This window comes from Protopterus annectens, chromosome 4.part0 (assembly GCF_019279795.1).
Source record: "Protopterus annectens isolate FY-2018-M chromosome 4.part0, PAN1.0, whole genome shotgun sequence".
Taxonomy (NCBI): Eukaryota; Metazoa; Chordata; order Ceratodontiformes; family Protopteridae; genus Protopterus; species Protopterus annectens.
The window spans coordinates 1915513908-1915541560 of record NC_056733.1 but is presented as its reverse complement, the minus strand read 5'-3'; the positions used below and the strand labels follow the sequence as shown (position 1 = coordinate 1915541560).

At 43.6% G+C, this 27653-nt stretch overlaps 1 protein-coding gene across 1 annotated transcript in view; it reads left to right on the top strand.

The window, feature by feature from the left end:
* ATG4B (autophagy related 4B cysteine peptidase) overlaps positions 1–27653 on the top strand; it is a 1090283-nt gene that overhangs the window by 1024663 nt on the left and 37967 nt on the right. Inside the window, exon 12 of the mRNA XM_044069567.1 lies at positions 19268–19361. Within this exon, the coding sequence (XP_043925502.1) occupies positions 19268–19361 (94 nt within the window). The remainder of the gene's footprint in view (positions 1–19267; positions 19362–27653) is intronic.

Here is a 27653-nt window from a genome sequence, read left to right as displayed (position 1 = left end):
CTACTGTGCCCAGGATATTCACAAAGTGCCTGGCTCCAGCCATTGCATTCTGCAGGCACAAAAATATTCAAATTTACCTGTACTTGGATGATTGCCTGATTGCTAAAGGGGGAGGCGTGAGCTTCTCTAGTACAAAGTTAAGGTCCCAGGCTGGTGTGGGAGCTCTACTAGGGGGCCTTAAATTGTTAGCTCCTCTCAGGAACTTTTTGATGAGAGGATGAGAAAAGAGAGGTGGCTTAGTATGTTAGAGTGTATTCACTGTTACAGTCCTGGATGTTCTTTGTGTTTCACTGTTGCAGTCATCACATTTGGGTTATCTGCCTGCAGGTAGCCCTCAGCCGGCCTGAGTACCAGAATCTTCAGATTTCTGCATCGGATGCTGTTGCTTCTTCCTTGACGTCAGGTCATCAGGAGTATAAAACATGCAGCCGATGCTATTGCATCAGTCTTTCTTGCCGTGCGGTGCCCAAAGCAGAAGCAGTTCGCAAGTGCCGGTCAGCCGACTCTTGAAATTTTCAATGTGAAGTTGTTCAGTGTTGCCGTTCATTCATCACTGATGGGTTTGGAGCTGATCCTCAGCTCCGACACGGCCGACTAGCAAGCTCAAAGTTCTCCAGTAGCTCGAGACCCCACAATGCACTGCTGGAATACCTCAGATCTAGTTTGCCATGGCACAGATCTCTTGGTTTCCAGCTTTGCTCAAGACTTTAGTGGGAGTTTTCGGCTTTCAGCACGTTATATTTTTCAATTTTTGTATATCTTTCATATATTTTCTTCATAATAGATATTACTAGTTAGCTGATAGTGTCTTTCTGTGTTCATACCCCTTTCCCCAGATTAATCTACCTTGCCTTTGGCCCTTTGGCCTTAGGAATTCTTCTTTGTTCTTAATCAGAGTTCCCTGTTGGGACTTTTGTTGTTGGATTAGTTAATCCTGTTTATATCTATATAGTTGTAGTTTATCTTTTCGGCTGTGTGTGTGTGTTTGGGTTAGATAACTCTATTAAAGAGTCTATTAAAGAGTGTTTTTTGCTATTGTGGAGATGTCTGAAGAGAAAGACAAACATCCAAAGTCTGGGTTCAGAAAGTGCCCAGACTGCGGACAGAAAATGTCAGTCACGGATGCCTATGTGCAGTGTGTTTACTGTTTGGGTGAGGTGCACCTGCAAGAGTTTTGCAGTATCTGTCACTCCTTTTCCACCAGAGTGTTAGCGGAAAGGAAGAGTAAATTGATTGATAGGGGTATCCTCAAGCACCCTTTTTCTGAGGCATTGTCTGACCAGGATGGAGCCAGTAAATCTTCTAAATCTTCCTCTGAGTCCAGGTCCAAAAAAGGGAAAAGGTCAGAAAGTGTGGTGACTTTGGCTCCACTGTCTTCGGAGCTGACAGTCTGTTCTTTTCAGAACCGGGACACTGCTCTGGAACCGGTTGCCGAAAAACCTCCATCCATATTGCTCCAGTCATCTCCATGTGTTCACTCTTCCAGGTCCTCTGTCAGCCTATCTGATCTGGATATGTACCAGCTGGTTCAGAAACTTTTAAAGGCACCAGGCCTGGCTAAATTGCTGTCAGCTCAGACCCAGCTGTCGGAGCCGGAGACTGCTACTCATGAATTGTCTGCTCCTCCTCTGAGCCATACCGGACCTTCGGAGCCAGAGGAGGCCGACCTGATGATGGTGGATTCCTTGGAACTGACACCTGCTTCAGTGTCATCGGCTCCATCTGCTCGGACGTTCTCGGCGCCCACCGGGGACTCTAGGAGCCAGCACTCTCCGGTTGGGTCCAGGAAGGATAGCCGCACTGACTTGTCGGTGTCAACTCTTCCTCTCGGGGCCTCGACTCAGGTGAGCTCAGCTCCTACCTCGGGCTCGGAGCCCACAGCTTCAGTGTAGGAGGAGATTGCAGCCCCTTTGGAGCCATTGACTCTTTCTCATCGGAGCCGGGGTGCATTCGATGCCATGAGGTGAGTGTTGTCCCCGAAGACTTCTTTATCTCAAAGTCTGGCCTCTTCTTCCTCTAAAGTGCCTGTGTCAGTTTCTGTCTCCTCTGGTCATCCCAAGCATAGAGACCCTGAGCCTCATGTAGCCCCACAGGGTGCTCCCTGCTCTTCTGAGACCTCTCCAGAAGTTCCCCCTGAAGAGGTCCCCAGGAAGAGATTATGCAAGAGGAGGCATTTGGACTCCCCCCAGGAGTCTCTCACTTTGGACACCGACCTGGATGAATCAGAAGGGTCCCCTAGATCCCCCTTTGAAAACATCTCCTTTGCAGAGATCCTTGAAATTCTGAAACAGGGGTGATTGGCAGTCCAAGTGCCTTACTGAGGACGAGTCAGTTCTGAAGGTGTTCGGGTTTCAATCTTCCACCTCTTTGGTATCTCTGCCCTATGATGAGCTTATGGATCTGGTCTCTCGTAGGGCATGGAGTCTCCAGAATCTGTGGAACCTGTTCCTAGGAAGCCTAATAAATTTATTTCAGCCCCTGTGGATAAGTCCTTTTTGACCAAGGGAGTCCCTGTTGTGCCATTGTGGTGGCAGCAGCCACCAAAAAGGAAATGTCTGAGACTTCCTCATCTATCCATCCTCCTAACAGAGAGTCTAGGATCATGGATAGATATGGGAAACGCATGTTCAGTTCAGCGACTTTCTCACTCAGATCACTGAACTACTTGACACATTTTACTAGACTGCAGAGAGATTTCCTTAAGGAGCTGGGAGATGCTCTTCAGGGTGCTGTAGCTTTGAGTGAATCCAACAAGATTACCACTCAGCTCTCTACCCTCAATTCGATAGTCAACTCGTCCATGTGTCTCATATCATACACAGCGGATAGTTTGAGTAGAGCCGCAGGTACAGGAATCGCTCTTCATAGGCATGCCTGGATGCAACTCTGTTCCTTCGCGGAACCCTTCAAGTCTTCCTTTACTAATACCCCATTTGACGGCTTATCCTTGTTTGGGCCAAAGGTGAAGGAGACTTTGACCAGGTGTGAGCAAGAAGGAAAGACTCTGTCTGCCATCGGAGTCCATTTTTCCACTCCCACTCGACCCTTTCCCAAAGGTCAGAAGGGAGGAAAGATGTGGTTCCGGAAAGCCCAAGGAGCCTTTCAAGACACACGTGGAGAGCCCCCCCTCCAGAGGCAGAGGAGGGGGTTTCAATGGAAGATGCTGCCCTCGCAGCAGAGGGGTCCGCATCACCAGGGTGACAGAGATCACTTCTCTGGTCAAGCCTACCAGCACTCCTGAAGGGAGGCTCGGCTGTCCTACTCTGGAGGCAGTCGGGGGTCACTTATCATTGTACCCAAAAGCCTGGCTAAATATAACAAATGACAGTTGGGTACAAATTTCATACCATTCTCCACCCAGCCTCTTCCTGTCAAAAAAAATCCCAGACATTCCACCCAGTCACATGGGACAAGCAGTAGTAGAGGTACGCCGTTTGCTAGAAAGAAAGAGTCATCCAGCCAGTCCCAGCAGACCAGACAGGATTCGTAACTTACTTAAGGTTCTTTTTGGTTCCAAAGAAAACGGGACTGGAGACCCATTTTGGATCTCAGCAGACTCAACCAATTTGTGAGAAAAGAGAAGTTCTGCATGGTCATGCTACAGTCCATACTCCCGTTCCTGGGGAAGGACAGTTGGATGTGCTCTATCGATCTCAAGGATGCGTACTACCACTTAAAGATGGCCAGACCATCCAGAGATCACCTGCATTTCCGGCTGGGAGCCAATCATTATCAATTCTGAGCTCTGCCCTTTGGTCTTACTACAGCCCCCGGAGTGTTCACCAAGTGTATGGCAGTAATCACGGCTCACCTGAGGCATCTAGGAGTCGAGGTGTTTCCATATCTAGACGATTGGCTCCTTACCTCCACTATCAGGCATCAACTTCTTCAAGCGAGCGAGGCTACTCTGACACTCTGCGATCAGCTAGGCATCACAGTCAACTTTGAAAAGTCTGCCTTGTTGCCATCGCAGCACAGTGGCCTTACCAAGAACTTCCAATGAGTCACAGTATCCTGATAACGAATTCCTGCAAGAAGGATCTTCAGTGGTGGTTGATGTCTCTTCATGTCACAATAGGACATCCTTTCATGCTTCCCCCGCCAGTTGCCACTGTGACCACAGACGCTTCCCTGATAGGGTGAGGGGGGGCTTTTTCAGGGAAAGATTGCCCAAGGCACATGGACAAATCAGGAATCACATCTGCATATCAATGTCCTGGAGATGAGAGCAGTACTTCAAGTGTTGCAATACTTTCAGGACTCTCTTCCTCTGGGGACAATTGCAATACAGACGGACAACATGTCAGTGATCTGGTATCTGAACAAACAAGGCGGGACCACATTTTATCCCCTTTGCCGAGAAGCCCTCAGAGTATGGCAGTGGGCACTGTCATCCCAGCACTTTCTGTTGGCAATGCACATCCCAGGCAAATCCAACATCATAGCGGACAAACTGAGCAGAGCAATCTTATTGCCCCACGAATGGTCCCTCAAACAAGAGATTGCGGACAGGATCTTCCGCAAATGGGAAGCAGCCTTCCTGTGACCTGTTCGCCAGTTACATCAACAACAAATGCAGAAGATATTTTGCCCTGATTCCCACGCCAGGTCACTCCCTGAGGGATGCTCTTGTCCACGATTGGCCCCCGAGTCTCCTCTATGCATTTCCATCATTTCCGCTGATACCCAAAGTCTTACAGAAAGCAAAGTCACTGGGACGGACCATCATCCTTATAGCCCCCCATTGGCCTCAGCAGATTTAGTTCCCATTTCTTTACCATCACATTCTGGAAGATCCATGGATCCTGGACCCAGTTCTAGACTTGTTGACACTTCCGTCAGAGGATCTTCATCCATCCTTGCAGACACTGAAGCTAACCACTTGGCTGCTCCAATTCCCCACATAGCCAGGCTCTGTAATCTCTCCCATGACACTTGTCATGTTTTTTTGGCCCCTCATAAAACTTCCAGTAGAAAATTGTATCGTAGTAAGTGGAAGAGATTTTCCATGTGGGCTTCTTCCCACAACATTGACCCTTACCAAGTGCCATTGTCCTCTGTCTTACAATTCTTGACAGAAATCGTCAACAAAGGAGCAGCGGTTGCTACGGTGCGAGTGCAGTTAGCTTCTATATCTAATTTCATCTAGGAATTGATGGTTTGAATATTATGGCTCACCAATTGTCTAAGGCTTTTCTGAAGGGGTCTTTTCACATAAGGCCTCCAGTGAAGACACCTTATTCCCCCTGGAATTTGAATTTTATGTTGTCTCGTATCATTCTTCCTCCTTTTGAGCCTGCATCGTCTTGTGAACTAAAATTTCTGACATGGAAAACTATCTTTTTAGTAGCCATCACTTCAGCCCGTAGAATGTCAGAGCTTCAAGCCCTATCCATCAAGCCCCCTTATATGGTCTTCCATTCTGACAGAGTATCTCTCAGGACAAATCCATCTTTTATGCCCAAAGCATGTTCTGAGATTAACATTAATCAAGTCATTGAGTTGCCCGTTTTCTTTCCTAATCATACAAACAAATTGGAATATATGTTGCATAAATGCGATGTTCATAGACAACTTAGATTTTATTTGGACAGAACAAAAGACATCAGGAAATCAGATCAGCTCTTTGTGTCTTTTTCTGAGGCCAGGAAAGGCAAACCAGTTGCTAAAACAACCCTGTCTAAGTGGCTATCAGATTGTATCACCTACACATATGCTTGTCTGGTAAAGTAAAGGCTCATTCAACCAGAGCAGTTTCTACCTCTTCAGCCTTTCAGGCCAAATGACCTTTAGATAACATCTGTGCAGCTGCCACATGGTCCAAACCTCACACTTTTATCACGCATTACAAAGTGGATAGGGCCTCTAGGGACAGGGCTACATTTGGTTCAACGGTTCTGAAGAGTGTACTTCCGTGAGCCACCCAAGATCGGGGTGCTAGGGACGCTACCCGTCAGTAATGAATGAACGGCGAGATTGAACAACTTCACATAAAGAAGTTATGTACTCACCATAACATTCCATGTGAGTTGTTCCATCTTGCCTTCATTCTCACATCCCTCCCTCCTTCCCCCTCCTGGCTGACAGTTGACCTGGAGGCTGTCTTCATCCTGGTTTGTCAATATGTAGTCATTCCTAGGCAGAATAATTATTATACTTCTATATAGTTCGCAGCAAACAAGATCTGAGGTATTCCAGCAGTGCATTGTGGGGTAAGGGGTGGGGTCTTGAGCTACTGGAGAACTTTGAACTTGCTAGTCGGCCGTGTCGGAGCCGAGGATCGGCTCTGAACCCATCAGTGATGATTGAAAGCGAGATGGAACAACTCACATGTATGGTGAGTACATAACTTCTTTTTTTCGAGTGTCAGACCCGAAGTCTTCAAAAAAGCTAATTACCCCATTGGGGATCCTTTTTCTTGCTCTAACCGATGTCAGTAAAAGTTAACAATTGTCTTACCTGTGGAAAGCAAATACCTCATAGAGATTTTCATTCTTACTGCATCCCCTGCTTAGGCCCAGACCACGATGTCCCTCATTGTCGGTTTTGTGCCTTATTCAATGCCCGAACTATCCATTGTCGGGCTATTTTTGCAGCTAATTATTTTCGTACTCATTCTGTGTACTCCAAAATGGCTTCGTCAAGCCATTCGAATACCGATCTTCTGAAAAGACGTAACGATAAAGACAGAGACAGACCGCATAGGTCCAAAACTGCCGATGATGCTTCCGTTAAGCTAGTCGCCAGTCTGCCGGTACTCAGTGAGGCGCTTTTGCAGCCCCTGATACCCGCTACTTCTGATTCACAGGCCTCTACTGAGACACATTCAGAGTCCGGTATGCCATGAGATGCTTCTTCGACTATGGAACCTGTGGATTTCTCTACCTTGGATGGGTCCGGAGCCGCTGTGCTGACACCGGCTTCTGAGGGTGTATTCAGGCCTACAGACATTCATATTAAACTGACGCCATCATTTTCATCCGGGCCTAAAACTCACACCATGCCTAGAAAACCAACGACCAAACCTCAGGCTCAGGCCCATATGCCTAAAAAACAAATGCTTAGAATGGCTGAAGACCTCATTACCTTGATTAGGGGAAGCCAGCCTTTCCCCTCTAAGAGACCTAAAACTGAGTTTCTTTCTGATTCTTCTGATCAGGAATCTGATTTTTATGCTCCTTCTGATTAACAGGATTTGCCCTTATCTACTTATGGGGATTCTGATGCAGAGGATTCCATTCCCTCTGCTTCCCCTCCAGAAGATTTTTCTTTCGGTGAAACTTGCAAACTCTTAGGGAGCATTTCTGCTGGGAAAGGCAGGATTACTCTGACTCCAAAAAGAGGCTTAGGGAATTCTTACTCCTACCTCAACACAGGCCTTTAGCTATCCCTTCTGTTCTGGACATTGTAGATGATGCTTTCTTGGAATCTAGCCTTTCCCCAGACACTTTACCTCCAGCTCCCAGAAAACCTGACAGGTATTACAGAGTACCTGACTCTCACAAGTTCCTCTTCAAGAATCCTTCTGCGGATCCAGAGACCATTTCCCAAGGACTAAAAGGCATTAAGGCTACTGCTGCCAAAAATCCTACCCCTTCTGATAGAGATTCTAGAGCCTTAGATGGGGTAAGAAGGTATACACTTCTGCTACTTTGACCATCAGGTCTTTAAATTGCCAGTATCATATATTAAAGTATCAGCAGCATGTTATGGGACTACTTAAACAGAAAATGATGTTGATTCCTGACTGTACTGAACATAAAGAATTACAGGATTTAATGCATTCTGCAGAACAAGTTAGTAAACATACTTTGCAATGTGGTTTTGATGCTTTAGAGGCATCTTGCAGGGCTGCTGTCACTGGGTCTGTACTTAGAAGGCATACTTGGCTTAAGGAACAATACTTGCCAGATCATGTAAAAGCTAAATTACTGGATGCTCCCTTAAACCAAGACTGCCTATTTGGCAACAAAGCAGAAGAAGTCCTCAAAAGGATGGAGGAAAAAGCTAAATCTATGCAAACTGTTAAAGATTTCCTACAAGTACAGCCTCCCAGATTCAGTAGGCATTGGCCTTCTAAGAACTGGTCCTTTCCAGTCCCTTCTAGGCCTTTTCAGTCCAAACCCAGGAACAGCAGACCACCTAGGCTACAGTCTCAGGCTTTGCACAAACCTAAGCAGTGGGGGGCTCCCACTTCCAAAGCAGGGAGTAGTAAGCCACCCCCTATGGAAAAATGGCACAATGACTTAACCTTAACCCTTCCAAACCCTGCTCTACTACCTGCTCTCTTAGGAGGAAAGATCGCCCTGCTTGCAAAAAACTGGAAACTCATTACACAGGACAATTGGGTTTTGAACATAGTTTCCCAAGGATACAGATTCCAATTCCACAACCTACCAAAACCAAATGGTTAGCCAGACTTGCCCTAAAATCAATGGGTGGAGGCCCAACAGCAGGTTTCTCTCTCTCTCTCTCTCTCCTCAACATTAGGGCTATTCAGCCTGTCCCAGCAGAACAAAGGGGACAAGGCTTTTATTCAAGACTTTTTCAGGTACCCAGAAAAGACAACTCCTGGTGTCCTATCCTGGACCTCTCTATTCTCAACACCTTTCTGGTAGTTCCAAAATTCAGAATGCTAACTCTGCAACAGCTTCTTCCCATGCTAGCCAAGGATTTCTGACTGGCAACCCTAGACTTAAAGGAAGCTTACCTGCACATTCCAATAAGGGAATCTTGCAGGAAATACCTACGCTTCAGGGCAGGCTCCATGCACTATCAGTTCTCTGCACTTCCCTTTGGCTTATCTACTGCGCCCAGGGTATTCACAAAGTACCTAGCTCCAGCCATTGCATTTTGCAGGCAGAGAAATATTCAGATTTACCCATATTTGGACTTGCTGTTACAACACCTGGCATTCGTAAAGAAACTTCTAACCTCACTGGTGTACACCATCAACGAAAACAAATCTCACCTAGTACCCTGCCAATGGATTGTATTCCTGGGAGCAAGCTTGAACACAACTTCCCAGATGGCATTCCTCACTCCAGAGAAACAAGTTTACTTGACAACCTACTTCAAACTGTTGGCCACAAAACCCCAGCTATCTGCAAGGAAAATACTGTAAGCCCTGGGGTTCATGGCCTCTTGCATTTTACTAATTCCATATGCAAGACTGCATATGAGGAAACTCCAATGGTATCTAAAAAGCCTATGGTGTCAATATTCTCAGGACCTGGAAACAATGATTTCTATCATTCCTTGTATCAAGACAGAGTTCCTTTGGTGGGCAGAGGTCTGCTACCACAACAAGGGACTCCCTTTCACTCTACCCCCTGCCGCCCAAACCCTAACAATAGACGTATCAGACTATGCATGGGGGGCTCACATGGAAGGGCAGTGCATTCAGGGCAAATGGAACCCGAGACAGATGCACCTGCATATCAATCAAAAAGAAATGTTAGCTGTACCTAATGCTCTGACAGCCTTCAAACTATTGGTAAAGACAGACAACACCACAGTTATGTGGTACATAAGCATGGGGGAACCCACTCGTACCCTCTCTGCAGACTAGCCATGGCTCTGTGGAACACAGCCTTGCGCTACCAAGTACACCTGCAAGCTCAGTTCCTGCCAGACACACTAAATTCACTGGCAGACGACTTAAGCAGAAATCTCATGGACCCACACGAATGGAAATTAGATGCCAAAATATTCAATCTCTTGAGGAACAAATGGGGGACTCCAGATATAGACCTGTGGTCCTCCCCTCAGAAGTACCAATTGAACAAATTCTGCACAAGAACTCCCCACAGCTAAGCTTGGAAAGTGGATGCCCTGTCCTTTACCTGGGAAAGCCTCTCAGTTTATGCCTTTCCCCCTCTGCCTATCCTCTAGAAGATTCTACTAAAGATCAAACAGGACAAGCCAAGGATGATACTGATTGCACCAGACTGGCCACGCCAGCACTGGTACCCCCTCTTGCGCAGTATGGCACTGCTACAACCATGGCACCTACCTCAGACCCCTTCCCTGCTGTCCCAGCAGGCGGGTCAGATTCTGCACCCTCAGCTTCAAACCCTGAACTTTGCAACCTGGCTAATTCCTTGAGCTCTCCCTTAGCATCCCTCAGTAAGCAGGTACTGGATGTCATTCTGGAGGTATGGAGACCTAGTACTAGAAAATCCTATGCTGAAATGTGGAAAAGATTCTGTTCCTGGAGCCTGGCTCAGGCGATGGGCACAACGGTGCCCCGCTTACCTCAGATTCTACAGTACTTAACGGAAATGCTCCACAGGGGCCTCTCCTTCTCATCAATTAACATTCATGCCTCTGCCATTTCAGCACATTATAATACAGAGCCACCCCTTTTCTCTCACCCCTTGCTAAAGCAATTCCTTAGAGGGGCCAACAGTTTAAGACCCCCCCCCCCCCGGAAAGCTCCCACTTCAGCCTGGGACCTTAACTTTGTATTGGAAAAGCTCACTCTTCCCCCCTTTGAACCAGCGGCTACAGCTGAGTTGAAATTCCTTTCTTGGAAAACAGCCTTCCTTCTGGCCATCACTTCAATTAGAAGAGTGTCTGAATTACAAGCCCACATGGCAGTGGAACCCTTCATTATCTTCCATGCGGACAGGGTTTCCCCTCAGGACTAACCCTTCCTTTATGCCCAAGGTGGTGTCTTCTGCGGCCCTAAGTCAGTCCATTCATTTGCCTACTTTTTTCCCTAATCCACAAAACAAAGGGGAACGAATACTGCCCTCTGGATGTGCACAGGCAACTTAGATTCTATTTGGACAGGACTAAGCCTACCAGACAATCTGAGCAGCTGCTAGTTAGCTTTGCTGCATGGGCAGAGGAGAAGGCCATTTCAAAGCAAGCCATTTCCAAATGGATAGCCCATTGCATTAATTTCTGCTACAAGCTCCGTGGAAAATCTACCCCACAGGGCATAAGATCACTTCCACCAGGGCTGCATCTACATCTGCAGCATTTCTCAGAGGGGTCCCTACCAGGGACATCCTAGAAGCTGCTACCCGGAGCTCTGTACATACTTTCACCAGGCATTACCACTTGCCTTTCTTTTCTAAATCCAGAGCTGGATTTGCCACTGCAGTCTTGCAGGGATTAATAGCAGGCCCTAATGCTCTTTAACTTCCTCCTCCCTTCCTTAGCTTTGGGAATCAACCCAAATGTGATGACTGCAACAGTGAAACAAGAAGAGCATAGTACAGTTGTGTACATGTACCATAAATGTAGATGTTCAAGTGTATTCACCGTTGCAGTCCTCGTTACCCTCCCTCCAGCCCCCCTGACTTCTCTTGGCTCTACCTCTCCTTATGGTTGGTATGTCTATTTTTTCTTGTATATTTGTTTTTTGATGGGGGTTTTACCATACCATTTAATTGCTTCCTATTATGGGGGCACCTGACATCTGGGGCAAGAAAAACTTAATGGTGTCGGCTGCATGTTTTATACCCCTGACGACCTGACGTCAAGGAAGAAGCGACAGCATCCGATGCAGAAATCCGAAGACTCTGGTATTTAGGATGGCTGAGGGCTACCTGCAGGCAGATAACCCAAATGTGATGACTGCAACAGTGAATGCACTGGAACATCTACATTTATGGTAAGTGTACACAGCTGTACTTTACCCTCCCTCCAGCCCCCTGTTTTTTTTCTATACTTTCTACCTATCCTCTGTTTGGCTATTTTCTATGGCAGTGGTATTTATTTTTTACTGAAGGTGTTCCACGCCATTTAATAGCTTCCTATTTTGGGGGCTCCTGACATCTGGGGCAAGAAAAACTGATGTCATGGCGTCGGCTGCATGTTTTATACCCGTGATGACCTGACATCATGGAAGAGGCGACAGCATCCGATGCAGAAATCCCATGACTCTGGTATTCGGGTCGACTGAGGGCTACCTGCAGGCAGATAACCCCAAGTGTGATGACTGCAACAGTGAATGCACTCGAACATGTACATTTATGGTAAGTGTACACAACTGTACTTTTTGACTGTATGGGTTCTATCAGTGAACCATTTAGTGACCCATCTAATGATACAAGGGTTAATACTTAGCTGGGTGAGTTTGTCAATGAAGCCTGAGTGGGGATTAGTGTCAAAAGTGTTGCCCAAGTCCAGGTATGCTGTATGCACAGTTTTCCCCTCGTCCAGGGCTCTGGTGACTGTCTCAAAGAAGTCCACAAGGTTTAACAGGCATGATCTCCCTTTGACAAATCCAAACTGAGTAGAGTCAAGTGTTTGGAAATTACCTGTATCTTTGCTGATAAGGCCCATGATGATTCGGTGCATGGCCTTGCAGATAAGGTAGTTGGTCTAATAGGTCTGTAGTTCTTGGGGTCAGTGGAAGTACCACCTTTGTGCAAGATGATAACGGTGGCCAATTTTCATTCAGCTGAAATGAAGCCGCTATGATTGAAAAGAGTACCCAATGGTGCTGCTAGTTGGATTTCATGTAGGACACAGCCTGGGATGCTATCAGGTCCCATAGATGCTGTGTTTTTGGCCTTAGAGAGGGTATGTACAACCTGCTGTCTAGAAAAACAAGTTGGGGTAAAGGTGGAAGGAATGTCATGGGGTATGTGTGGTGGGACATGGGAGTGAAGTTTTCACAGAACCTGTTGGCTAACAAGTTTGCTGTGTCCACAGGCTCAGTGTATCATTACCTACCAGTCTGGCGCAAATCTGGGTCTTATTAAGCTACGGATGTAACTAAAGGATGCCTCATGGTTGTCCTTAGTTGAGGATGCTAATTTGGATTCATAGTTTGCTTTGGAGGACTTCACAAGAAGTCTTATTTGCTTGTTTAAGATGAGGAGGGAGTGTTCCCAGTTTAGGGCATGATCCCTCTTACTTTAGGACAACATTTTTTTCCTCTTATTGTAAAGCCTGTTAATGGCAGTTGTCCATCAGACAGGTTTTCTTTTCTTTGAAGACCTTGTTTTGGTTCTATCAGGTACGGCCGCATCAATGCAGTTATATAGGTGTTTGTAAAAAGCATTAGTGTAGGACTCCGCATAGTTGCCAGTTCCATCTGAAGGGTGAGGTGCAATGAAGCTATTTATACCATCCCTTAGAAGGATATAATCTGCTTTGGAGAAGTTTTTTAGTTTAGTTACTGCCTGGGGGGGGGGGGTCATGTGTGATAGTTAATTCGAATGAGACTGATTTATGGTCAGATCTGACAAGGGAAGATCTCACAGTGAGGGTGCTATAACAGTGCCCTATATTGGTAAGCACCAGATCCAGGATGTTTGCGCCCCTAGTTGGGGTGTCCACCAGCTGGTCCAGGGTGTTTGGAGTTAATGAAGTTGAAGAACCTTTGGGCAGGTAAGTTTGCGTACGAGTAATTTACACAGTCAATAGATGGGTAATTAAAATCACCCAGAACCATAGTGTTCAGATGTATCTTGATGGATTCCAGGAGATCCAAGTAGGCAGAGTGGGTGTCCTCATTCATGGAGGGTGTCTGTTGCTGGCAATGACTTGAATAGATGTCCTACCAACAATTAGTTGCAGCTGAAGTGTCTCCAGAAAATAAGGCCGTTAATCTGGAGGTGTATTTATCTTTAATGAATACTGATACACCGCCTCCTTTAGTTTTCACACCTTGCATTCAAGGTCTAAACATGTTGTAGGAGGTGTAACCCAGTATGGCTGGGGTGCTCTCCACAGCCTTGAACCAGGTCTCAGTGACTGCACAGATGTCAACATCTTCCAAGGTGAGGACGGCTTCCAGTGAGTGCAGTTTCATGTTAAGACACCTATCGTTTAGCAGTATAACCTTGAGGTTGTTTTTTGATGAAATGTTTAGGTCAGGTTTTTTGTCCTTGTGACATTGCCTTAAAAAGGCACTATGGGATTGGCAAGAGTCTTTGCCAGTAGCCAAAATCCCAGGAGTGACAGATGAAGACCATCTCTGGCAATGCATCGAGGTCTTTCGATCATGTCATTCCAGGCTGACAGAAACTGGATCCCTTAGAATGACACCAGAAACTAAGTCAATGATCTTCTGTTTGTATTGTGGCATTGTCCTAGGTGAGGGTAATATGCTGCTCAAGACTAGGGACATACCTGCCTGTGGCACATAATCAGAGTGCTCAATCATATCTCTCTTCATGTAGTCGAGGGAGGTATGTCTCAAGTCATTCACACCAACACGTACTATGACCAAATTATAATGGTATTTGTTGAGAGACTTGAGTGCCTGTGTGATCTGACGAATCCTGGCATCAGAAAGACAGCTGACTGTGACTTTCTTCTTCTTCAACCTGGTGAGGGGGATGTGTGTGTGTCTCACTCTAGTCTCCTGTGACTAAAATGTTTGGAGTGGATGTGTGTTGCCTCATGGGCTTTGATGGTGAGGCACATGTGCTTGTGTCATTGTATGTATTGTGTGTTTTGGGTGTTATTGTTGGTTTAGTATGTATGCTTTTTGGAGGTCTCTGGTGTTTAGGTAGATTTTTTTGCGACTACTTCCGTATATGTTGGTCTGTGTGTATGCTGTGTCATGAGTAAGAGTTATGGTAGGTGGGCTGACAGCCTGCTCTGTATTGCTGTCTATTGCGCAAGAGAGCTGAGATTCCAGATTCTTCAATTGGTGCATCTCTCACAAATGGTACAGGAATGATTTAGAAGTTGGGGGTTGTCAGTGTACATGAGGCAGCTGTTGCACTGCCTCACTAGACTCATGTCAATGAGGCTGGTAGGAGGAAAGGAAGGAAACTTAACAGTTCATGACCCTAGGAATAATCTTGGTCTGACTATAACAGTTGAAGAGGGAATACAGCAGGGGAGGTTAATTAGTAGGCTTAGGTGCAAAGAGCAGTTTAGGTAATATTTTTTGAGGCTAGAGAGCAGGCATCTGTAACTGGCAATCCCTCTGCACAGTAGTGCATGATGTTGCTCGATGCACAAATAGGTGCAAACAAGTGTAAAGTGGTTCAGACACAGGCTGTTTAAAGCAGAGAAACAGGAAACAGCCACAGTTCAAATTATCCAATCAGAACGCCCTAAACAGAGCCCTGCAATAGTAACTTTAGCTCAGTCAGTTCAAACTACCTTCCTGCCACAAGGGTATGGGTGGGGGCCTCTCCAGACAGAAGATTAACTGTTTTACAAGCTCCAAAGGTCACAAACAGTACTAGACTCAGCAAAAACCTGAACTTAGTCTATGCTAGTGTTTTTCAAATGCATCAGAAAGTAAAATTAATAAAACAAGCAGATGAACAGTAATTACAGCTGTAAGAGGAATTCAATTAGCAGACAATCTAAAAAATGCAGTAAAATAGAGTTGCACAATTTAAACAAACAGATACACAGCAAATATTGTTTTAGTTTATCAGAAAGTGTAGAAAGTAGTAGAAAATAAGCACTTATCATTTGTAGTCTCTCAGCGGGTATTTGGAAAACAGTAGAGCAAGTGCAGAAGGCCTAACTCACTGCAGCTTTGAGCAACCAAGGGATAAAATATTTCAGCAAATAACAGAGTGAGGAGAAATTATGGATTGGGAAAGGCTTAGGGAATCCTATGAAGTCCCACTGTGGATGAAATTTTCATGTGAGGGGTTAAAAGGGCAAGTAAGATGGACAATTGGATTGAGCAGAAAGAGGAAGAATAGCCCCACTAGTTAGGTGGATAATAAAACTTAGATAAGACTTAATAGGGAATAAGGGATTAAAAGGGGGGAAGTACAACTTTTGAAATAGGGTGACGTGGTTAAGAGAAAGAAATGGGCTAGACTGTTAAGAGAGTGAAATGTCAAATACAACATAGAGAAGTGTACTCTGGCTACCAAAAACTGTAATAAAGTCACAGAAACACTGGATCTTTTGATGAAAGTGCCAGTACATATATTTTTATACACTTGACAGACTGACTAAAATATTTTCTGGGGCAGTTCCAACTTGTTGAAGATGTAGAAGTGGCAAGCAAGGAACATGGCAATATATTTTCTGGTTATGTGAGGAGCTTAGAGAATTCAAGGAAGATCTGGGGGAGATGCTGGCAAGGGTAGAGGAATTGGGTTAACTAAGGAAATTTTTTTGGGACAGTTAATCTCCCAGCCTACCCACTGACAAATGTCTAGTATGGATCCTACTTCCAATGGCAAAAAAGCCAGTCACTAGGAAGTGGAAGGGTCCTTGCAAACCCTATTAAAGAGAAGTAGTAAGGCTAGTGAAGATAATTAGGCCACAAGAGGGGAAGAGAGATGAGGATACTAAAAAGAAAAGGGAATGGACATGGTGATGCAGGGTTATGAGGCTGGGGGTGGAAAACGTAATATAGAGCCAAGTAAGGGAAGAACTTGCAGTAGAAATAAAAATAACTCCCCCAGCTCATGCCCATGAAAAGTATATGTTGGGCTACTGCTTTCTATCAGATATTGTACAGTGTAACAGATTGTTAATATTCATGGAACTATCACATGATTTGTTACCTTAGAGAAGTGTCAGAACACCATGCATGTGGACTGCTCTTATTTAGAACAAGTAACTGAAAATATGTCTATCAATAAAACTATGTATTAAAAACTAAACAAAAAAGGATCTGCGTCCCTGCGTTTATTTGTAAGGCATTTAGTTTCCTTGTGCTGTCAGATTGTGTCATGAAATTAGTTTATACTTGATGTGTTTTTGTGGGTCTGCTTTACTTACCCAAGCTGCCACGTCACCGACTTTCACTTCAACGAAATGACAGGAATGTAAAACCAGAAGACTGACATCCGGAATACTGACTTTCCAGTCAAGGTAAGTAACTGCCTGGCCATTCCAACCCCCCCCCCAGACAAAACAAAATTAAACCCACCCATGTGGGGGGCTTCGCCCCCCACACCCCCCTAACTAAATATACCAACTCCGAGATCGCACTACCGTGGGGGTAAGGGGCAAAGTTCAACAGGATGGCCAAGTGGTTACTTACCTCGAGTGGAAAGTCGGTGTTCTAGATGTCAGTCTTCTGGTTTTTCATTCCTGTCATCTCAGTGAAGTGAAGTTGGTGATGTGGCTGTTTACACAGCTGTCTTACACAGGCTTTTTAAAGCAGAAAATAGGAAACAGCCAAAGTTCAGATTATCCAATCAGAACACCCTAAACAGAGCCCTGCAACAGTAACTCTAGCTAGCTCAGTCCAAACTGTACCTTCCTGCCACGAGGGTATGGGGTGGGGGGCTCTCCAGACAAAAGATTAACTGTTTTACAAGCTCCAAAGGTCACAAACAGTATTAGACTCAGCAAAGACCTGAACCTAGTCTATGCTAGTGTTTTTCAATTGCCGCAGACAAGTAAAATGAACAAAACAAGCAGATGAACAGTAAGTAATTACAGTTGTAAGAGGAATTCAATTAGCAGACAATCTAAAAAATGCAGTAAAATAGAGTTGCACAGTTTAAACAGACATATACAGCAAATATTGTTTTAGTTTATCAGAAGGTGTAGAAAGCAGTAGAAAGTAAGCACTTATCATTTGTAGTCTGTCAGCAGGTATTTGGAAAACAGTAGAGCAAAAACAGTAGAGCAAAGACAGAAGGCCTAACTCACTGCAGCTTTGAGCAACCAAGGGATAAAATATTGTCAGCAAATAATAGGGTAAAGAGAAATTATGGATTGGGAAAGGCTTAGGGAATCCTATGATGTCCCACCATAGAAGAAATTTTCATATGAGGGGTTAAGAGGGAAAGTAAGATGGACAAATTGGATTGAGCAGAAAGAGGAAGAATAGCCCCACTTGTTAGGTGGATAATAAAACATAGATAAGGCTTAGTAGGGAATAAGGGATTTAAAGGGGGGAAATACAACTTTTCAAATAGGGTGACATAGTTAAGGAGAAAGAAATGGGCTAGACTGTTAGAGAGTGAAATGTCAGATACAACATAGAAAAGAGTACTCTGGCTACCAAAAACTGCAATAAAGTCACAGAAACACTGGCTCTTTTGAAAAAAAAAATGCCAGTACATATATTGTTATTCACTTGACAGACTGACTAAAATATTTCCTGGGGCAGTTCCAACTTGTTGAAGATGTTGAAGGGGCAAGCAGGGAACATGGCAATATATTTTCTGGTAATGTGAGAAGCTTAGAGAATTCAAGGAAGGTCTGGGGGAGATGCTGGCAAGGGCAGAGGATTTGGGTTAACTAAGGAATATTTATTTTTTGAGACAGTGAATCTCCCGCCCTACCCACTGACAAATGTCTGGTATGGATCCTACTCCTAATGGCAAAAAAGCCATTCACTAGGAAATGGAAAGGTCCTTGCAAACCCAATTTAAGTGAAGTAGTAAAGCTAGTGAAGATAATTAGGCCACAAGAGGGGAAGAGAGATGAGGATACTAAAAAGAAAAGGGAATGGACATGGTGGTGCAGGGTTATGAGGCTGGGGGTGGAAAACGTAATATAGAGCAAGTAAGGGAATAAGGGAAGAACTTAAAGTAAAAATAAAAATAACCCCCCAGCTCATGCACATGAAAAGTATATGTTGAGGTACTTTTATCAGATATTGTATAGTACAACAGATTGTTAATATTTGTGGAACTGTCGCATGATTTGTTACTTTAAAGAAGAGTCAGGACACCATGCATGTGCACTGCTCTTATTTAGAACAAGTAACTGAAAATATGTCTATCAGTAAAACTATGACTGGATTAAAAACTAAACAAAAAAAGAAATCTGCATCCCTGTGTTTATTGTAAGGCATTTAGTTGCCTTGTGCTGTCAGATTGTGTCATGAAATTAGTTTTTACTTTATGTGTTTTTGTGGGTCTACTTTACTTACCCGAGCAGCCACATTACCGACTTTCACTTCAACGAGACAAAAGGAATGAAAACGAGACAAAAGGAATGAAAACCCAAAACACCTTCATCCAGAACACCGACTTTCCACTCAAGGTAAATAACCGCTTGGCCATCAAAAAACAAAAAAACAAAAAATTAAACCCACCCATGTGGGGGGCTTCCCTCCCCCACCCAGCTAAATATACCAACTCCGAGATCGCACTACCTCGGGGGTAAGGGGAAAAGTTCAACAGGATGACCAAGTTGTTCCTTACCTCAAGTGGAAAGTCAGTGTTCTGGATATCGGTCTTCTGATTTTTCGTTCCTCTCGTCTCTGTGAAATGAAAGTCGGTGATGTGGCTGTTCAAGTAAGTAAAGTAAACCCGTTTTTGTATGTAAACATTCCTTCCTATCCTGCAGGAATGTTTCATGTAGGTGCCTGTTATTTATTTTGCTATTTATTTTGTTCTTGTAGATTTCAGTGGCTAAAGATGGTCTGCCAATGTTTGAACTTGTAGAGCAGCAGCCTTCTCACTTCTCCAACCCTGATGTCCTCAGCCTTACACCAGGTAGGAACGAAATATTCTACTTTTCTCATTCCCTTTTCAGGGACAGCAGTAGCTGTTAGGACAGTATGTGTACTTTGGTTAAAAATTCTTGAAATTTCTTGAGATTTGGTGCATTTGATCCTGTTTTAAATTTCAGCAGTTGGTAACTGTTAGACGAATGCTTCAGAGCATGAGGAGTTCACATGTCCCATCTCCCGAATATTGTATGAATAAAGCTGGCAGAAAGTCCACTGCATTGTGGTGTCCCACCTCACTCTCTGGTTGTGGGGAATAGGGTAAAGTTCATTTTAGGGTCACAATGCTTAAGTAATATTTTAATAGATTAGCACTTGACTTTTGGTAGGAATATCTGAGGAACATTTTTTTTCTTAGAGTTATCACTTTATGTGCTGTATTACATATGGCATTCATCAAAACCTGTGAGAGGTTTTAATATGCCATTGATTATTTCTGTGTTAATGGTGGCTGTGCTGCAAAGCCTAATAAGTAACTTTTATACAGGAAGAAAATCCTGGAGGCCTAAAAGCAGCCTACCTCAGGCATTTAGCAGGCAGATGCACTACCACTGACTGGCTCCACATTTGGGCATTTACCAAAGAGGAGGAGAATACAGGCCCTGGGAAAACATTTTTTACCTGTAGAAATGTAATGTAGTGAAAGGTAAGCCTTCCCAGAAGTCAGACATTGTGGAGGATCACTCTGCTTCATCTTCCACCTTCAGGCAAACAAACATCAAAAGGTCACAACAGAAGAAGACTCAAGATCCCGAGTATTGCCACTCACTCCCATGCAGCCACCCCCTCTCTTGCCCTTGTCCTTTCTTTTCTTCGTTCTATCTCCACCAACTGTTTACATTACCTGATAGCTTATACCTCACTGCTGTTCAGCTTCCTCAAGCAATGCATTCCAGGGCCCATATCATACTCTTTCCCAAGTTAAATTTGAAATCTTTGGCTTCTTTTTGCTGCCCCCCCCCCTCCATTCTCTGTCCTTCATCTTCACCACAACTCCCTCACACTGTGAAAACATAATTAATATTTATAAACTCTCGCATTTATAACACATCAGCATGTTTTAATGCTACATGATGTATTTATCTTGTTTAATGATATACATGTATTATTCTATATTCTATATGTGTTTGTTATATTTATGTTTGTATTAACCCATGTATTTACAGTATATTGTAATATGATGTCAATTTTCACCTATTTATATGTGTTTTCTGTTCTTTTACTTGTGGAACTTTGAAAATGTATAAAATTATGCAGACATTCCCAGTAATCAAATGTCTAATATACACACACACACACACACACACACACACACACACACACACACACACACACACACACCACTTTGGGCCCCACCAGCACCTTGCACACCTTTTCTGCTATTTTTGCCATGTGGATCTGCAGCACCATGTGATATTCTTTTTAACAGCTAGCGAAAAGCTGGGTATTTTAGAATATTTGGCCCAGTTTTTTTGATATAAGATCTTTGGTCTGCATCCCTTAAATTAGGCAACTCTTATTATGAAGTTTTTCCCTGAAGGGTGCCTTCATGCAGGCTGAAATAACAATTCTTTTAGAGCTGCATGATTGTTTTCCTTTTTACATGGCAAGTTTTATTAAGATGTTTTACTTCATTTGCGAGGCATGGCCAGGATGGAGTGGGGATCAGTAGATACCATAATTATTGACCATGAGGGATCTGTCACCATTTGGTGCCATTATGATAGAATGCAGGATTGAATGGGATGAGAGACTGCAGTGGGTAGCTGGAAAGGATGTTCATTCACAAAGCCACACTTTATGGTTTGAGGGGGACCATTTTCTTTAATTTAGGAGTTGACATTGGCAACCTATGTACTCTTTAGAATCTTTATGTGACTTGTGATGCTGCAGGTTTGGGTATCAAACTTCTTCAAATGTCATTGTGCATGGGGTCGGCATAAGCAGGATAGGAAACAGTAGAATGTGGTCATAACCTAAACATGCTGAAATGTAAGCAGTGTAGAGGATAGTTTTCTTCATTTCAGTGAGCTGATCCTGAAAGTATCATCTTCCTTTCATTTTCCACTCCTGTTCCTTTCCCTTTTTTAATCCCTGTTCTTCATCTTCACTTCAGCCCCGCAGTCACAAAGAGTAAATGTTAAGCCTACTGACTATTTAGTTGTATGCCTTACGATAATTTAACTTTAGTAACCCTCCTACTCATTTTTTAATCACTCGCAGTAGTGATAACTATAAGATAATACTATGAAGGCCCACATCTTAAGCTACATAAATAAACAAATTAAAATTCACATATCTTCACTTCCACCCATTGTGAACTTCACTATTCAGCAGGCTAGATTACTTCTGACCTAGTTGCTGCTTAAATTCCCTCTAAGCATCAGTATTCCCAAAGTTTATGAAACCAGGATTCTCTTATCCCATCCTGGCATGTCTAGCTTCTATTGCTGACCATCAGGAAGGCATAATTTAATGACTCCAGGTACATAGCAAATAGTAAGTAGGAGAGTGGGTACATCATTCCTGTTTTTAACCAAAAATGTGCAGAAAGTCTTTCATTAACTTAACTCTTGGATTCCAGGCCTTCATATATGTCCTGCAGAATTTCAATAGGTTCATACATTTGACTATAGCTTTCATGCTTCACAGCCGTCAAGGAACACTGTTTCCTCCAAAAATGCTTCAAAGACTTTATCACCAGCCCATGTATCTTAAGTTTGAAAATCTTCAGACATCTAGATTGTGTTATCCAAACTGAGGTATTATTCCATAGTTTAGTAACTTTAACTGTGACATATGAACTCCTAATCCTAGACCTTCCTACTTTTGACACAAATTTCATGTTGTAGTATCTGAAAGTCAGTTAAAGACTTCTATGTTATACAGTAGCTGTAAAATAGGGTCATTGTCTATATTATATACCAGTGTCTGTTTACTCAGTCTGAATACATCTGTAACAGAAAGAAAACAGCTTTAAGGACTTACATCATGCACTATATTCTAAGTTACGTATTGACAAAACTCTCTTCATTGTTGAACATGCTCCATCTTAGCAAAACCAAATCTACTCGAGCTACACGCTGTAGGGATATAAACCTCAACACAACAATGAATAGAAGATGCTGGAGGGATAGATTCCCTTCGCAGAGACTTCCCTTACTATGGAACAGGGTCCCGATCTACATAAGACAGAGACCCTCACTGTCACTCTTCAAGAGGAACCTTGATGAGTGGATGGGTAACAGAAAATTCACACCGGGGATCACACCAACAGCACTACTAGATAGGGGCCAAGGGTACTAGCTGCTAGTACAAGGGTCTAGGGAACTACTAAAGGGGCGGTGAATACCGCACAATGTGGCTGGGTTAATATATGCCTTCGGGCAGATAGCCTAGTACCAACCTATGAACCTATAAATTTCTTCTGAACACCTTCTGAGGTTTTAATTGGGATTTAGCATATTAACAAAATGCACTATACTCAGTAATGGTTCTTATGTATGTTTTGTATACCAATGGCCCCATAGATAAAACTCTTTAGTTTGGAGAATGGGTTCATAATAGTGGAATCTGAAATAGGGACAAGGACCTGATATGGTAGCTTGATCGATAATAAAGCTGTTAGAACCAAAATCCTGACTGATAGCAGAATAATATTTGTTAAACTCACTAGCAGTATTATAAGCATCAGATGTTATTACATCAAGTTTGGTAAATTCAGAAGATGATACTCTTGTATCTGATGAGTTTATGGATATATAAAATGCTTTCCTGTTTGTAAAGTTGCTAATTACTTTATTTTCATAATTGATCTTTGCTTTTTTATTTTTTTATTTTTAATTTTTTGCAAGTTAAGCTAAAAATGTTCTCAATGTTAGTGGTGAACCATAGAAAGGTTTTGCTTTTTTCCTTCTGTATAACCTTGCAGTACACTTGTTTTACCATACAAGAAAAGGATTTTTGATTTTTTTATAATACACAAATGAAAAAATAAAGTACAGCAAGTGTGTAATACCCATGTTGCAACTCCTGGAGATTTAATAAGTTGATCCAGTCTGTATTAGAAATTTGAGTTAAAACTTTACTATGTTCTTTCTTATACATATTTGTATTATTGTAATAAAACCTGCATATATATATATATATATATATATATATATATATATATATATATATATGTTCATATATTTATATTAAATGTTAGGCTTCTTATTGAAATGTCAAGTGGCAACAAGCTGAAAATAAAAAAAGAAAATCCAGAAGATGAGCAAATTTTGAAGATTGGTTTTCTTGAATCTTCTTTTTTCAGGGGAGCAAGTGCCTCTGCATCCTCCTTTGTGCCTCCCGTAATCCCCAAACTTATATAAACCAACTCCAAGATTGCCATATATCATAGAAAAGGGAATATTCTGGGAACTGGCCATCTCAGACTTAGTATATGCAAGTCTCTTCTTTTGGCCAGTCACTATTCTGGAACAGGTCCCAATATTTCAAATGGTTACTTAAATGTTATTTTGAACAGTTTCTCTAGGTCACAGATGTTCTTCGTGTTTCACTGTTGCAGTCATTACATTTGGGTAATCCTGCTGGCAGGTTGCCCTCAGACGGCCTGAATTCCAAAGTCTTGGGTCCTGCATCGGCTGCTGTCACCCCTTCCCTGACGTCAGGTCTTCAGGGGTATAAAAGAAGCAGCCAACACCATTTTCTTTAGTCTTTCTTGCTGCGCGGTGCCCGAAGCAGAAGCAGTTCGCAAGTGCCGGTCAGCCGACTCCTGAGATTTTCATGTTAGAGTTTCAAATCCGCAACCGAGGCCCAAAACCAACGACGAAGCTTCTCCTAAGCCAGTCGCCGGTTCGCCGGTCCTCAGTGAGGCACTTTCGCAGCCCCTGATGCCCGCTACTTTAGAGTCGCAGGGCACTACCGACTCCCACATGGAGTCGGCCTTGCCACTGGAAACTCAAGGTATTGGAGCCTCAGATATTATCCCTTCAGATGGGTCCAGAGCCGCTGAGCAGGCACCTGCTTCTGAGGGTGTATTCAGACCTAAACATTTTTACATCAAACCAACTTCAGCTTCAAAGGCAAAGACTAAAGCACCTTCCAAAGCAAAGAAACAAACTCAAGAGCCACTTGGTCAGGCCTCTATGCCCAAAAAACAGATGCTCAAAATGGCCAAAGACTTGATTACCTTGATCAGGGGTTCCCATCCCCCTCCTGAAAAGAGGCCTAGGCAAGAGACTGACTATGAATCTTCTGATCAGGTTTCCATTTCTTCTGGTTCCTCTTCTCATCAGGAATATTCTTTCCCCCCTATGAGGATTCTGATGCTGAAGAATATATACTTTCAGCTTCTCCTCCAGAGGACTATTCTTTTGGGGAAACCTTACATACCATGAGGGAGCATTTCCACTGGGAGAGCCAAGATTTTTCAGCATCTAAAAAGAGGCTCAGGGATTTCCTTTTACTACCTCAACACAAGCCACTAGTCATCCCACCTGTGTTAGACATTGTAGATGATGTGTTTTCGGAGTCTAGTCTTACCCCTAACTCCTTACCTCCAGCTCCTGTTAAGCCTGAGAGATATTAGAGTTCCTGACTCTCATAAATTCCTTTTTAAAAACCCTGCTGCAGACCCAGAAACTATTTCTCAGGGTCCCAAAGGAGGTAAGGCTTCCGCTGCAAAAAAACCCTACCCCCTCTGACAGAGATTCTAGGGCACTGGATAGATGGGGAAAAAAGGTTTACACATCTGCTACCTTGGCTATAAGGGCTTTAAACTGTCAGTTTCATATGCTCAAATATCAGCAACATGTCATGGCATTGCTTAAACAGAAAATGTTGTTAAACTCTGAATGTGCAGAAAACAAGGAAATGCAGGATTTATTGCATGCAGCTGAACAAGTTGGAAAGTATATTTTGCAATGTGGTTTTGATTCTTTAGAGGCCTCCTGCAGGGCTGCAGTCAGAGCTTCTGTAATTAGGAGGCATGCTTGGTTAAAGGAACAAAATCTGCCTGATCTTGTTAAAGCTAAATTATTAGATGCACCTTTATAGCATGATACTTTGTTTGGTGTTAAGGCAGAAGAGGTGTTAAAGAAAATGGAGGACAAAGCTAAATCTATGCAAATGGTCAAAGATTTTTTACAAGTACAGTCACCTAGATTTAGTAGACACTGGCCAACAAAGAATTGGTCCTTTCCTGTATCAGACAGACCTCAAAGGGGCAGATCCAGACGCCCTAGAGGCAGATCCCAGGCGCAAGGTACATACCGCCCAAAGCAATGGGGGGCTTCTACCTCCAAAGTTGGAGAAGACAAATCACAACCATACAGGAAACCATCCTAATGACTTCCCCCTGCCTGCACCAAGCACTTATCTCCTGGCAGCACCATTAGGGGGAAAATTAGCACTTTTTTCTCAAAACTGGCACATTATAACCCGGGATAAGTGGGTCCTAAATATCGTGTCACAAGGCTATAAGTTCCATTTCCATACCCTGCCAAAGGCAAACGGCTGGCCAGATCTGCCAAAAAATCAGTGGGCAGAGGCACAAAAACAAGTCTCATCCCTCATGGACATGGGGGCCATTCAACAAGTACCAGAGCAAGAGCAGGGACAAGGATTTTACTCAAGACTGTTCTTGGTACCCAGAAAGGACAAGGCCTGGAAGCCAATACTGGACCCATCTATTTTGAACACATTCCTGGATATACCAAAATTCAAGATATTGACTTTGCAGTAGTTTCTGCCCATGCAGGGCAAGAACGCTTGGCTTGTGACTTTAGACCTAAAAGAGGCATACCTGCATGTCCCAATCAGACAAATATGCAGAAGATACCTCAGATTCAAGGCTGGTTCAATGCATTACCAAGTCTCTGCTCTGCCCTTTGGCTTATTTACTGCACCCAGGGTCTTTACAAAGTGCCCGGCACCAGTAATTGCATTCTGCAGACAAAGAGGAATACAAATATATCCTTACCTGGACGACTGTCTAATTCAAGCAGAGAAGAGGGACATTCATCTACAGCATCTGGCGTTTGTGAAGACTTCTAACATGCCTAGGGTGCACAGTCAATGAAAAGAAATCAAAACTAGTACCCTCTCAAGAAATAATATTCCTGGGTGCAAGCTTAAATACAACTGCCCAGATGGCTTATCTCTCGGCAGACAAACAAAGGCAACTGACTACCTATTTCAAAATGTTGGCAACAAAAGCCCAGTTATCTGCAAGAAAAATTCTGCAGGCTTTGGGCTTCATGGCATCCTGCATCCTATTAATTCCATATGCAAGGCTGCATATGAGGAAACTTCAATGGTACCTAAAAAGTGTTTGGACTCAACATTGCCACAGCCTGGAAACTATGATTACTCTCATTCTCTGCCTGCAACAGGAGTTTTGATGGTGGGCAAAGGCTTATCACCAAAACAAGGGACAGCCATTTACATTACCCCCAGCCAGGCAGACACTGACAACGGATGCATCAGATTATGCCTGGGGGGCCCACATGGCAGGAAGATGCATTCAGGGCACATTGACCTAAAACCAAATGCATCTGCATATCAATCAAAAAGAGATGCTAGCAGTTCAAAATGCCCTGACAGCCTTCAAGGACCTACTTCATCCAGGACAACTACTGATAAAGACAGACAACACCACCATCATGTGGTATATAAACAAGCAGGGGGGGGGGAATTCTTACCCCATTTGCAGACTAGCCATGACTTTGTGGGACACAGCATTGACTTACAAGTACATCTGCAGGCACAATTCCTGAAAGGAAGGAAAAATACTTTGGCAGATGAACCAAGCAGAAACCTCATGGATCCCCACAAGTGGCACCTGGATCCACAAGTCTTCAACATGATAACAAAGAAATGGGGATGCCCGGACATGGATCTATTTGCCTCCCCACACAACTACCAACTAAAAAGATTCTGCACAAGGATTTATCACAGACAAGCATGGAAAGTGGACGCCCTATCTTTCAGCTGGAAAAACCTATCAGTATATGCATTTCCCCCCTCTGCCTCTCCTCCCCAAGGTACTCCTAAAGGTCAGACAGGAGAAGCCAAAGATGATACTGATTGCCCCAGACTGGCCCCGTCAGTACTAGTATCCAAAACTAAGGAGCTTGTCTCAATGCCCAGCTTGGACCTTACCTCTAATACCTCATCTACTGTCCCAGCAAAACAGTCAGATCCTGCACAGCCAACTCAAAACTTTAAACCTGACAGCATGGCGAATAATGTAGTCATACAAAACACACCTCTCAGT